This window comes from Carcharodon carcharias, chromosome 4 (genome assembly GCF_017639515.1).
Source record: "Carcharodon carcharias isolate sCarCar2 chromosome 4, sCarCar2.pri, whole genome shotgun sequence".
NCBI classification, from domain to species: Eukaryota; Metazoa; Chordata; class Chondrichthyes; order Lamniformes; family Lamnidae; genus Carcharodon; species Carcharodon carcharias.
The window spans coordinates 48159192-48172537 of record NC_054470.1 but is presented as its reverse complement, the minus strand read 5'-3'; the positions used below and the strand labels follow the sequence as shown (position 1 = coordinate 48172537).

The 13346-nt window shown below is 46.2% G+C and overlaps 1 protein-coding gene across 2 annotated transcripts in view; it reads left to right on the top strand.

Moving 5' to 3' along the window:
- slc12a2 (solute carrier family 12 member 2) overlaps positions 1-13346 on the top strand; it is a 241325-nt gene that overhangs the window by 122273 nt on the left and 105706 nt on the right. For both annotated transcript variants that reach the window (XM_041185697.1, XM_041185698.1), the window contains 2 exons: positions 3584-3668; positions 5583-5737. In XM_041185697.1, the coding sequence (XP_041041631.1) occupies positions 3584-3668; positions 5583-5737 (240 nt within the window). The remainder of the gene's footprint in view (positions 1-3583; positions 3669-5582; positions 5738-13346) is intronic.

Sequence of the window (13346 nt, the reverse complement as noted above, 5' to 3'; positions counted from 1 at the left end):
TGCGTCCAGCGCCTCTCCCTCTGCCTGCGTCCAGCGCCTCTCCCTCTGCCTGCGTCCAGCGCCGCTCCCTCTGCCTGCGTCCAGCGCCTCTCCCTCTGCCTGCGTCCAGCGCCTCTCCCTCTGCCTGCGTCCAGCGCCTCTCCCTCTGCCTGCGTCCAGCGCCTCTCCCTCTGCCTGCGTCCAGCGCCTCTCCCTCTGCCTGCGTCCAGCGCCTCTCCCTCTGCCTGCGTCCAGCGCCTCTCCCTCTGCCTGCGTCCAGCGCCTCTCCCTCTGCCTGCGTCCAGCGCCTCTCCCTCTGCCTGCGTCCAGCGCCTCTCCCTCTGCCTGCGTCCAGCGCCTCTCCCTCTGCCTGCGTCCAGCGCCTCTCCCTCTGCCTGCGTCCAGCGCCTCTCCCTCTGCCTGCGTCCAGCGCCTCTCCCTCTGCCTGCGTCCAGCGCCTCTCCCTCTGCCTGCGTCCAGCGCCTCTCCCTCCCCTCTGCCTGCGTCCAGCGCCTCTCCCTCTGCCTGCCGTCCAGCGCCTCTCCCTCTGCCTGCGTCCAGCGCCTCTCCCTCTGCCTGCGTCCAGCGCCTCTCCCTCTGCCTGCGTCCAGCGCCTCTCCCTCTGCCCTGCGTCCAGCGCCTCTCCCTCTGCCTGCGTCCAGCGCCTCTCCCTCTGCCTGCGTCCAGCGCCTCTCCCTCTGCCTGCGTCCAGCGCCTCTCCCTCTGCCTGCGTCCAGCGCCTCTCCCTCTGCCTGCGTCCAGCGCCTCTCCCTCTGCCTGCGTCCAGCGCCTCTCCCTCTGCCCTGCGTCCAGCGCCTCTCCCTCTGCCTGCGTCCAGCGCCTCTCCCTCTGCCTGCGTCCAGCGCCTCTCCCTCTGCCTGCGTCCAGCGCCTCTCCCTCTGCCTGCGTCCAGCGCCTCTCCCTCTGCCTGCGTCCAGCGCCTCTCCCTCTGCCTGCGTCCAGCGCCTCTCCCTCTGCCTGCGTCCAGCGCCTCTCCCTCTGCCTGCGTCCAGCGCCTCTCCCTCTGCCTGCGTCCAGCGCCTCTCCCTCTGCCTGCGTCCAGCGCCTCTCCCTCTGCCTGCGTCCAGCGCCTCTCCCTCTGCCTGCGTCCAGCGCCTCTCCCTCTGCCTGCGTCCAGCGCCTCTCCCTCTGCCTGCGTCCAGCGCCTCTCCCTCTGCCTGCGTCCAGCGCCTCTCCCTCTGCCTGCGTCCAGCGCCTCTCCCTCTGCCTGCGTCCAGCGCCTCTCCCTCTGCCTGCGTCCAGCGCCTCTCCCTCTGCCTGCGTCCAGCGCCTCTCCCTCTGCCTGCGTCCAGCGCCTCTCCCTCTGCCTGCGTCCAGCGCCTCTCCCTCTGCCTGCGTCCAGCGCCTCTCCCTCTGCCTGCGTCCAGCGCCTCTCCCTCTGCCTGCGTCCAGCGCCTCTCCCTCTGCCTGCGTCCAGCGCCTCTCCCTCTGCCTGCGTCCAGCGCCTCTCCCTCTGCCTGCGTCCAGCGCCTCTCCCTCTGCCTGCGTCCAGCGCCTCTCCCTCTGCCTGCGTCCAGCGCCTCTCCCTCTGCCTGCGTCCAGCGCCTCTCCCTCTGCCTGCGTCCAGCGCCTCTCCCTCTGCCTGCGTCCAGCGCCTCTCCCTCTGCCTGCGTCCAGCGCCTCTCCCTCTGCCTGCGTCCAGCGCCTCTCCCTCTGCCTGCGTCCAGCGCCTCTCCCTCTGCCTGCGTCCAGCGCCTCTCCCTCTGCCTGCGTCCAGCGCCTCTCCCTCTGCCTGCGTCCAGCGCCTCTCCCTCTGCCTGCGTCCAGCGCCTCTCCCTCTGCCTGCGTCCAGCGCCTCTCCCTCTGCCTGCGTCCAGCGCCTCTCCCTCTGCCTGCGTCCAGCGCCTCTCCCTCTGCCTGCGTCCAGCGCCTCTCCCTCTGCCTGCGTCCAGCGCCTCTCCCTCTGCCTGCGTCCAGCGCCTCTCCCTCTGCCTGCGTCCAGCGCCTCTCCCTCTGCCTGCGTCCAGCGCCTCTCCCTCTGCCTGCGTCCAGCGCCTCTCCCTCTGCCTGCGTCCAGCGCCTCTCCCTCTGCCTGCGTCCAGCGCCTCTCCCTCTGCCTGCGTCCAGCGCCTCTCCCTCTGCCTGCGTCCAGCGCCTCTCCCTCTGCCTGCGTCCAGCGCCTCTCCCTCTGCCTGCGTCCAGCGCCTCTCCCTCTGCCTGCGTCCAGCGCCTCTCCCTCTGCCTGCGTCCAGCGCCTCTCCCTCTGCCTGCGTCCAGCGCCTCTCCCTCTGCCTGCGTCCAGCGCCTCTCCCTCTGCCTGCGTCCAGCGCCTCTCCCTCTGCCTGCGTCCAGCGCCTCTCCCTCTGCCTGCGTCCAGCGCCTCTCCCTCTGCCTGCGTCCAGCGCCTCTCCCTCTGCCTGCGTCCAGCGCCTCTCCCTCTGCCTGCGTCCAGCGCCTCTCCCTCTGCCTGCGTCCAGCGCCTCTCCCTCTGCCTGCGTCCAGCGCCTCTCCCTCTGCCTGCGTCCAGCGCCTCTCCCTCTGCCTGCGTCCAGCGCCTCTCCCTCTGCCTGCGTCCAGCGGCCTCTCCCTCTGCCTGCGTCCAGCGCCTCTCCCTCTGCCTGCGTCCAGCGCCTCTCCCTCTGCCTGCGTCCAGCGCCTCTCCCTCTGCCTGCGTCCAGCGCCTCTCCCTCTGCCTGCGTCCAGCGCCTCTCCCTCTGCCTGCGTCCAGCGCCTCTCCCTCTGCCTGCGTCCAGCGCCTCTCTGCGCCATGACTGCCTTGCCCTAACCCCCCCCAGTCCTCTCCTCAGCAAGGCATATTCTAGTTTGAATACTTAATGGAAGACATTGTTCTGAATATTTACTGTGTTGCTTTTCACCTGTTTCAGTGTATTTGTTTTTAACGTTCTCATTTATTCTCTGGCAATCATCTTGCTTTTGCAGTACTGAGAAATATTTACTGTTATTTTGCTTTGCATTTATCCAATTTTTTGGAGTACTCTGCCCTTTCAACTTGTTTTTGCATGATCATATTTCTCCCCTTGAGCCCCCTCCTACTCTCTCCCCATATGTTATGTAACAACATTTTTTTTCACTTTTTTGATTTCTTAATCCATTTAAATTTGTTTTCGTATAGCCTGAAATTGCTGATCTTGCGCATGTACTAATCTTGCATGCATAGTATTATTAATTTAATTGCACTCCTTTTCTCTTCAACGGAAGTATCCTCCTCCATTTGTTTTAATGTTTCCTTCCTGTCTTAATTTAGCTATTTTTGAAGTCATAAACATGAAGTCATCGTCATGGATTTAATTGGGTCCAGATCATGTTAATCTGGATTTAGCACTCTGGTCACTGTCCCCCAGGTCAAGATGTGCACTGCCTCTTGTAATCTCCACTGAGCTATGGAGTTGTCTCCTAATTAGATTTACCAATTCTGATTCTAGACACTTGAATTTTCTCAATTTATATATGGTGCTAATTTCAATCATTAAAATCTTCTGTTCTTGCATACCAATCCTTTGTTAGAACAAATGTTGCCATAAAATAGTTGTACAGCAGTTTTAGTACTAGGGAGAACAAAGGAAAAAATAAGCTTGTGAAGCAATACATATTTTTAAAAAAATGTAACTTTTTTTTTAAAAAGGATCCACAATCAGCCATACCTAAAGGCACACTCTTGGCTATTTTAATCACCACAATAGTTTATGCAGGAGCTGCCATTTCTACAGGTAAGGGTTCTCCATCTGTTCATAACCTTTTAAATTAAAGATGCTGTAACAATTAAAAATCAGTGTTTCCATATTGGCTTTGCAATTGGTTTCTTTGTTTTCAATTTTATAATGCTTTTCTTGTATTTTATAATTCTAAATCCCATTCAAAAGTAGATTGCAGAACAACTATTAGTGAGGGTACTAATGGAGTGTTTCTTTAAAATTGCCTGGTTATGACCTTTTTACCTATGATGAGTTGGAATTGTTTGCGGTGGCTGGTTCTTCCGCTATGTATTTTTTTCTCTTTTCAACCTAAAGTTGACAAAAATCTTTTCCTTAACTTATTAACAAGGCCATGGGTTTTATTTTAATCACACAGAGTGGATTTGTGACATTTGTTTAATTGTGGTTATTTCCTGTGGCCTGTAAATTCTTGGTTCCAAAACTTTTTAGTTACTGCAGAGTTAAAAAAAATTTTAATCATGGATTTATCATTTTTATGGTCGTGAGCATCTATGTCTTGAAAAGTGCTTGTCTTTTGTATATTATGCATTAGTAAACAATCTGTATGTAGGAGTTCGGAGTTAACTTTTTGAAGTAAAAGATGGAGAAATGTTTATCAGTGTGACCTCTTCCCAGGACCTTTTTTTTTTGACTCAGTAATCTCATTAGGGAATTGGTATGTCCATCACTCTGTAAAACCTCAGAAAATTCTGTTGAACGGTTGATAATTAACTCCTACAACACTCCACATTATTTCATTAGAATTGCAGCCTCTAATGGGTGTGAATAGCAAAACAATGAAATTTACAATGAAACCTGGAATATTGACCCCTAGAATAATCTGCACAAGATTTCATGATGGCAAAATGCATTTATAATCGCCAAAATTTGTAACCTTAAGGAGAAGAAAATGCACCTCCTGATGATGCGAATTCTTGTATACTAAATAGTGTTGTGTAAAATAACCAACAAAATGAATGGTTCTCACCATTCTCCTGGGACACTCAACTCAATATGAGATTGCTGTGGTTTAATAGCTGCCATCATGGGGGAGGATTGACCACTGCTGAGATCTGAAACATCATTGATAAACAGATTTTTTTTCTGTATGATGTAAAAGCTTGAAATGTTAGTGTTCTTGCTGGTCTATTTTAAGAGTGCTGAAGCATTGATTTATGATGGAGACTGCTTCAGCTGGAAAGGCTCAAAATGAAACTCTTGCTGGTTGGGAAACGGCCAATCTTCAAAAACAATATATTGAGGAATCTTGATATCTAAATGGGAAATTTCTTGTACAATTAAAACAAAACCACTTAATTTTAACTTTGTCTCCTGAGTTTGTAAGATGTTACAGCAATGCTTTGCTTTGATGTATTTGGGGATGATTAATCAAGGATTGAGTAACAAAAAGCATTTTTAATGACTGTTAAAAGCAGGTGAGCACATTTTTAGTTGCATCATAAAAGAAGAAGAGCTAAAAGGCTTTAATAAATAGGTTGCTTAAATAATGCTAGGATGGATGCCTTTTTTAAACTTTAACATTCAATTGATTTTGATTTTTATGAAATTCATTTAACTTTTCATTGTTTTTCAGAAACGTGTGCATTTTTATTTTTAAATTAATTGTTAACTAAATGCAATACCAGAAATGTCACTTTCTTTCTATTGAGTCTATCTTAAAGGGACAGGTTCAATGCACCTTCCAAAGATGACTACATTTATTTAAGTGTTTCTATATTGCAAACTTAAAACTCTTCCATGGACAGGAGTGAAGAAATGTTTCATTAGCTGTTGTTTATTCAATCTTCAGCACTGTAATTTTGTATCTTTAGCAAAATATCTTGAAATGAGATGGGGAGCAGGAATAAAGATTTTAGCGGTAATTCAGCCCAGAACACGTACTTAATTTTCCAATTTTTATTCCGTCAGGTTCCTGTATTGTACGTGATGCTACAGGGAATCTTACTGATGCTATCCCTCCTGGAACAGTGACTAACTGCACTACCGCAGCCTGTAAACTGGGCTTCAATTTTTCCTCTTGTGCCACAAATAAATGCGCGTATGGTTTAATGAATGACTTCCAGGTGAGGGAAAAAAATGAGACTGATCTTTTAAGTCCTTTTTTTAAATGTGTACTGTCCTGGTTAATTTGTCAGGAAATTGTATGTGATTTTTAACAAGCTATGCTTGTAGGCTCCTTGGCATTTCACTGAGTCCTGATGGTGAATCATAATCCATTAGGAGTTGGTGTTCCTGGATAGCATCCAATTCCAGAGATAAGTTAAAGAGTATTGGGAGTCTTATAAGTCTTGACTGTTGACTTGAAATGGAAGAAAATAGCGAATTTTTAAATTGAGTTGTCATCTTTGGCATCCTTCCATCTGTGTAATGATGGGCATGCACCAAATCAAAACTGTTGGGGATTGGGTAGCTTCATATTATACAGCATTGCTGATGGCTGAAGAGATCAGTCCGTGCGAGGCACCTTCTGCCCCAAGTGCCACTTATGAAGTTATCAGATGTCGTTGTGGGTTGTTATTTTTTGGTATTGGCACCTCGTTGCCAAGCTACTGTTGTGACTGATCGCCATGGTGGTGTATGCTGCCCACAGGTGATTTCGGTGAAAAATGAGTCAATTAAAAGAGGAACACCGATATTATTGCAAACTAGCATTATTTTAGTCACAATTTCCAACTGCATTAATTCAGGTAGTCTGAGCACTAGATTTTGTCAAGTCCTTCTACATGCACTAGTGTTATAATATGGCTGCAACTGACTGGCCTGTTGACTGTTAGACGTAGGAGCAGAAGTAAGCCGTTCGGCCCATTGAGTCTGTTCCATCATTCATTGAGATCATGGCTGATCTGAAATCCTCAGTGCGTTCAGCATATTGGCAATATGCAGGCATTCATTGAAATATTAATCCAATAAAATATTTAATTCAAATAATTTGATTAGTTTAGTTAGGCCCTAATGAATATGTCTTGTCTAACTGCCAACATTTTACATAAATGATTGTCTGTAAATCAATTGTGATGGACTAAGATCTCAATTAAGAAAGCAGCTTGATGGCTTAACTTTACAATCTTGTTGTCATTTTTCCAATCAGATGAAATTGCCAGGTTTCTCTTGTTTTCCTTTATCTTCCTGTAGCTTCTGTCATTTTTGATGTGCAGATTGGAGTGTACAACTTTAGCCTAGAGTAATTTTTAAAACAGCTGTTCTCAAACTGGCATATTTAGTTCCCAACAATCTGGACAGATTTCAGCAGAGGTCTGTGAAATAATATTGAAAGAGGTAAAGGGCAACATAGACTAAAAGAAAAAGCATTCCAAAATGCAATAAATAGTACAGATCCTGGAAAATGGGAAAGATACAAAAACAGCACAGGGTGACAAAACAATAAGTACTAGAAAAAAAAGACTAAAAAAGGAAATTTGCAAGAGAGACCAAAATCAGCAAACTGAATTCTCATAATCTCAGAAGTCTGGTCAGGAACAATGGTCTCAGGCCATCTGGTCTCCACAAATGGCTCTGCAAGGTCACTGCTTTATCAGACTGATTTCACAGGTTTTTTTTTGAGGGTGTGTGAAGGGAGCTGGGGAGCCACATTCTGGATTTCCGCCCAGTTTCCCTTGAAAAGCAAGAAATACTGGCTTTCATATCGAATGATTTACAAGTGTCATTGTTGAACAAGTGTCATTGTTGAACATCACACCAAGGATAGAAAATCTCTGAGAAGCAGGCGCATACCCATCTCGCTGATATCAAAGCACTTGAGTTGTGAATATGAACTGCTGTGACCTACTAGGCTTTGTACCGAGAGTTAGAAAGTGGGATTAGGCTGTGTAGCTTTTTTTTTTTGGTCCCATTTGGGCATGATGGACCTAATGGCTGTCTTCTGTAACATAAATTTCGGACTTGTGTTGTGGCCTGCTGTGCCCTGTATAACATTGACATCACGAGGGCACACACAGCTCCTGTCACCAAGGGCACAGCAACGAGAAGGAGGAGAAGAAGCAAGGGAGAGGATCAGAATATTCTCTTTCGAGGTGGGCTGTCTGTAATCACCTCATTCAGCTGGGAGTTCACTGAGCACACCCTGAAGTCCCCACTCTATAACAGTCAAACCTTACCTTCCCTCTGCCATTGACCATCACAGATCCGTCTTGGCCACAATGCTGAACTAAAACCTGCTACAAAATAACCATTACTTACAAAATTATTTAACATCCAATATCCTATAGAAAAGCCAGGTCAATTAATCACCCTTGTGTATTTTGAGTGCCTGCTGTGATGGAAACCACGGTAATGGAGTGGGGAAATGTTGTCATGGCACCCGGGTCTCTGATCTAGCCCCTGACCTGTGTGAGCCTGAGCTGGGTGTTGGAAAGGCTGCTGTTAGTGATTGAAGCGGTGGTCTGTAGCCATGGAAACCAATGTGCAGGGGTGAACCTTGGGAGAGCGTTCTGGGACTGGGCTCTGAGAGACATCAGCCCAAGCTCGGTGAGAGGCAGCAATGTGTCTGGGTGGGGAAATGGCACAAGAAGCATCCCATGTGATTGGTTTTGGCATGAGAGAAGACGGTGAGCGGTGATTGTTGACTCAATGCATCGAGGAATTGGGGGGGGGGGGTCCGAGAAGTAAGAGTGTGACGATGGATGGCTCAAGGCACAGCCTGGGAACTGGAGTAAAGTGGATATGTGGAGCAGCTGGGCAATGAGATGCTGCTGGGGCATTGAGTTTGAGCCCAGTAGCACACTAACTACTTGCGTGCAGAAGCAAGAGAGTATTCCAGGCTGAAAAAAGGTGTGCGCTATTGGCCATTTGAAGGATCAATCTCTTATGGAGATATTACAGTTGAAAATAAGTTGGAAAAGGGGAGCCCAAAGACTGGAACTAGGGCTAAGCTAAGAAAGTTCTGAAGCAAAAGCAAAGTTGCTGCCACCGTTTTGTTTACTTTGAAGTAAGTGAATAACCAGAATTGGTCAGACAGTGCGAGGTTAACTGGTGGATCAGGTACAGTTCTCCACACAACCAAGACTGACATAAGCAGAGCTGAACAGATTTTGGAAAGTATGCTCTATTATTGAAGAAATTGCACCTGTGGAACATGAGCTGTACTGGAGCTGCTGTTGAATGGGAATCTGTTCATTCATAACAAAAACAGAATTACCTGGAAAAACTCAGCAGGTCTGGCAGCATCGGCGGAGAAGAAAAGAGTTGACGTTTCGAGTCCTCATGACCCTTCGACAGAACTTGACCCAGAACTTGATCTGTTCATTCATGTTTGATTTCTGGTTTAATTGTTAAAGTGAAACTTATAAAAAGTAAAATTTTGTCCATTTGCTTTCCTCATTGGGATTGTTTGATAAATTTGGTTTGTTGACCCCCATGGGACATAAATATAACACTGTTTGTGGGTATCTTTGCCTAGCCAGTGCTACTCCAGTGGCTGCAGCATGGCTGGTGGAAGGCTGCTGACTTTCATTACGGGAGCCGGTAATTGGCCTTGCAGGACAGCTTCGAGCAACTCTGAGCCTGGAATGCCTGCCTTCAGACTATACCACCCCAACATAGCGACTGTCTAGGCTGGCTGATAGAAGGCAGTGGTCAGAGCTTGCAGTGAGGAATGGGGTAGGGAAGCAAGAGCTACATGCTCTAGCTGCATTCCCCGAGCGATTCCTCAGCAATCCTAGTCATCTGTCGGGCAAAAAAATTGCTAGGTTCTTGCGAGATCTTGCAAGCTGTCTTTGAGTGTTATCTGCAACCATTATGGCGTGTTTTGCTTGCATGACAGCAAACTGAGATCTCCCGTGGCTTCTCCTTCTGCTACAATGAAAGCTGAGACATGAACTGTCAGATGCTATATTGTGGTCTGATTCACAAGTGCTGTCATGGAATTGGCCACCACTTCCACACTGGAAAGGATGGTTTCCAAGCTCTGTGCAAAGTCATGTGTCAGGTTGATCCTGGACTCTGCCGTACTCTTCGATAGCAATAATAGGCTTTCTGGCAGGCCTGCTAATGTACCAAGCATTTCATTGTGCATGTCCATCAGCGTTTTTGGAAGGCTGCCCCATCAAAGTCCACATCTGAGTTCACTACAGCAAAACTTTGAGTGACTTCGCACTCTGAGCTAGCATCTGCACTACTCTTTTCCCCTTACACGGGCTACAGCCCACTTGTGCCTAGTGACTCACCACATGCAGACCTCACCTCTATGGTACCCTTATGTTTATACAGTGTCAGCATTTGTGGTGGTGGTTTCATGTGCGAGATTAAGTGACGGCATTTATGCATCATCTGTGTCCTACTTCTCTTGTATTTCACACTCCCACATCTGTACTTGGCCAGGTGGCAGCCCTTGGGTATCTAAAAAGAGATGCAGGGGGAGATTGCAGTGCGGGAGGGGGTGGAGGTGGGGAACGTAAAATGTTTGTGCTTATGCCATCTACAGCTTGTATATCAGAAGACTTTGTGGGATAAGGGAGAAATGGAAAATGAGAAGATGAATTAGGGAGGAATTTACTGTCACCGTCAATGGCCGTGGCAGGCTAATGATGGCTAGCACAGTCTTCCCTATGGGAGTATGGATGTGCAGCTATGCCTGTCTCTGGCTACTTAGATGTTGCAGCCACTCAGCAATGCATTTACTGTTGGGCTGTCCACTATTATCATTTCAATGAATAGGCACCGCAAGCTTTGTGTGCTGCCTGCATTGTGATGTGCAGACACACGTAAATCACTCATGGTGTTATCGAACTTTATCCAATTTCTTTTCCCCCCTCTTGTTATAAGTTTGCAACCCTGATGTGTCCTTTAGTTGAAGAAGTGTAAAACAGCAGAGTGGAGCAGTTGGTAGGACCAACATGATATGCTAGCCATGAACTTCCAAAAACAGCAGTGTCTCTTGCATATTCCATTTTCTGTGGAGACTATATTTCCTGACACAAGCTAAAGCAATATGTTTGTTATATAAAAGTTAATACTCTCTTAAAAAGCTTGACCAGTAATCTTTTTGTGTTCTTAAATTCTAAAGTAAATTGTTTATAGGGTTAATGAATTGTGAATTGATGAAATAGTGATTGGAATTGCAATCTATTGTTTTCTGTCGGTGCTACTATTACTATTATGTGTTTTGTAGATGGTGTAGAAACATTGGAGGGACAACAGTCTACTTATGTAATGGCTCTGACAATTATTAATTTTGAAATGCTTTCATGTTGAATAGTTTTTTCTTTGGTTTAATTTATTTTGCTAGATTGAATTGCTTTGAGGTTCATTGCAAAACAATTGGTGTTGATGTGGAATAACTTCAAAGTGCTGTACATTAAAGGTTATGTTTAATTATCCCTATTTTTAATGTGAATTCTGTACAAATTTTAGTTGCTAGTTGAAACCTGGTCAGTGAAGCAAACCACTCATTGCAAATGGGCGTTTCATTGCTACAAACAATATTTTATATTTTTTAAAAAATCTAATGAACTTGAAAACTTCACTGATTTGCTCCATGCTAAAGATGAAACACCATAGAAGATAGTTTAAAAGAGTAGGCTTTCAATGGGAAAACAAAACCTCCACGTGTAGTAATATTTAGATTGCTTCCTGCACCATACATTAACTGGTTAGAGAGAAAGATTAGGTAAGTCAACGTGTGGTTGATGGGCTGGTACAGGAGCGAAGAGTTCACATTTTTATGGTATTGAAGATGATATTGAAATTAAAAAAAGCTATCCCAAAGGGATAACATTCACTAATGTCCTTGCAGAAAGGGCAAGTAGAGCAGCGGTGGAAGATTTAATTTGGAAGGTGGGTGGGGAGAGTTTGATTTTGAGATTGGAGAGGGAAAGTAGGATTAAAAAGGGCATTAGAATGGAAGCAAAGGGTTTTTTAAAAATAAAAGTGAGAATATTAGGAGAAAGTGAAAGAAACAGGATGAGATAGAGATAAAATAGAAGGAGCAAGAGAAATGAGAGCGTGAAATAATTAAACTGGGATGAAGAATAAAGGTCAGAATTCCAAAAGACTTGAGAGGTATGTGAATTCAGTGTTCAAAACAATTAAGAGTTAAATGAGTTAATAGCTATGAAGGAATATAGCGTAGCTATAAAAGCCACAGGACTGGGAATATATTTCTGGCCCTAACTTTTTCAGGAAAGTTGGGTAGCTGGGTTAGTGAAACATCACTGCCCCTTGAATATAAGGATGTTGTGGAGAGCTGAGTTATGATAAAATCCATGTTTGTTGTTAAGTAATAAAAGGAAGGAATAGTACAATTCTTACAGATATTTCCATTATAGGAAGGACAAAGAAACCATTGCAGTTTGTAAGGGGAGATAATAAATTATTGAAATGGAAGAAGTTACTGGGACATGAATCAAGAACTAGGCTGTGGGATTTCGTTTTTTGGACTGATTGTGTGGCAAAGAGCTGATAAAACATAAGTTAAACTGCCCCATTCTGTGCTATGAACTTTTAAGGCCTTATAGGAAATTGTTTAACCTGTTTATGGTGTATTTCAATTCTCTTTTTTCCCCTTCATTATCAAGCAATCCTTGGGTATTTTGCCCATTCTTTTTGCCCAGAACTTCCACCCTGGTACTGAAACATAAATTGGAATTCATGAGGGGCATCTACGTCTGTTGTTTGATTTTTATATCTATGGGTGTCACTTGCAGCATGTCTTCAATCCTTCACGCTCACGCTGAGTAAGTGTGAAAGATATTTGCTGTCACTGAAGAAATGTGAAGAGACCAAAATACCAATGCAGATTAAGCCTGTGATAGGCAAGATATATCCAAACATTTTATACAAAAGCAAAATACAATTGATGCTGGAAATTGATATTTAAAAAAAACACACAAAATGCTGGAAATACTCAGCAGGTCGGATAGAATCCGTGAAGAGAAGAGGGATGGGAAATTCCTGCCTGAAGTCGATGGACCTCTTGCTGCTCTGTCAAATTTGGAAATGTAGAAACTAGTAGCAGGAGTAGGCCTTCGAGCCTGCTCTGCCATTCAGAATGATCATGGCTGATCCTCTATCTCAGTGCCTTTATTCCTGCTTTCTCTCCATACCCCTTGATGCCCCTAATATCCAAAAATGTATCAATTTCTTTCTTGGCAATACTCAGTGACCCGGCCTCCACAGTCTTCTGTGGTAGAGAATTCCACATGATGACCACCCTCTGAGTGAAGGAATTTTTCCTCATCTCAGTCCTAAATGGCCTGCCCCGTATCCTGAGACTGTTCCCTTGGTTCTAGACTCCCCAACCAGGGGAAACCTCCTCCCTGCACCCAGTCTGTCTAGCCCTGTTAGAATTTTAAATGTTTCAATCAGATCCCCTCTCATTCTTCTAAACTCTGTGAATGTAGGCCCATTGGAACCAATCTCTCCTGATATGACAGCCCTGCCATCCCCGGTATCAGCCTAGTGAACCTTCGCTGCACTCCCTCTGTGGCAAGTATATCCTTTCTTAGGTAGGGAGACCAAAACTGCACGCAATACTCCAGGTGTGGTCTCACCAAGTCTTATATAACTGCAGTAAGACATCCTTACTTCTGAACTCAAACCCTCTTGCAAAGAAGACCAACATTGTGAATAGCTGGGGCCCAAGCACTGATCCCTGCAGTACGCCACTAGTCTCCGCCTGCCACCCGGAAGAAGACCCATTTATTCCCACTCTGTTTC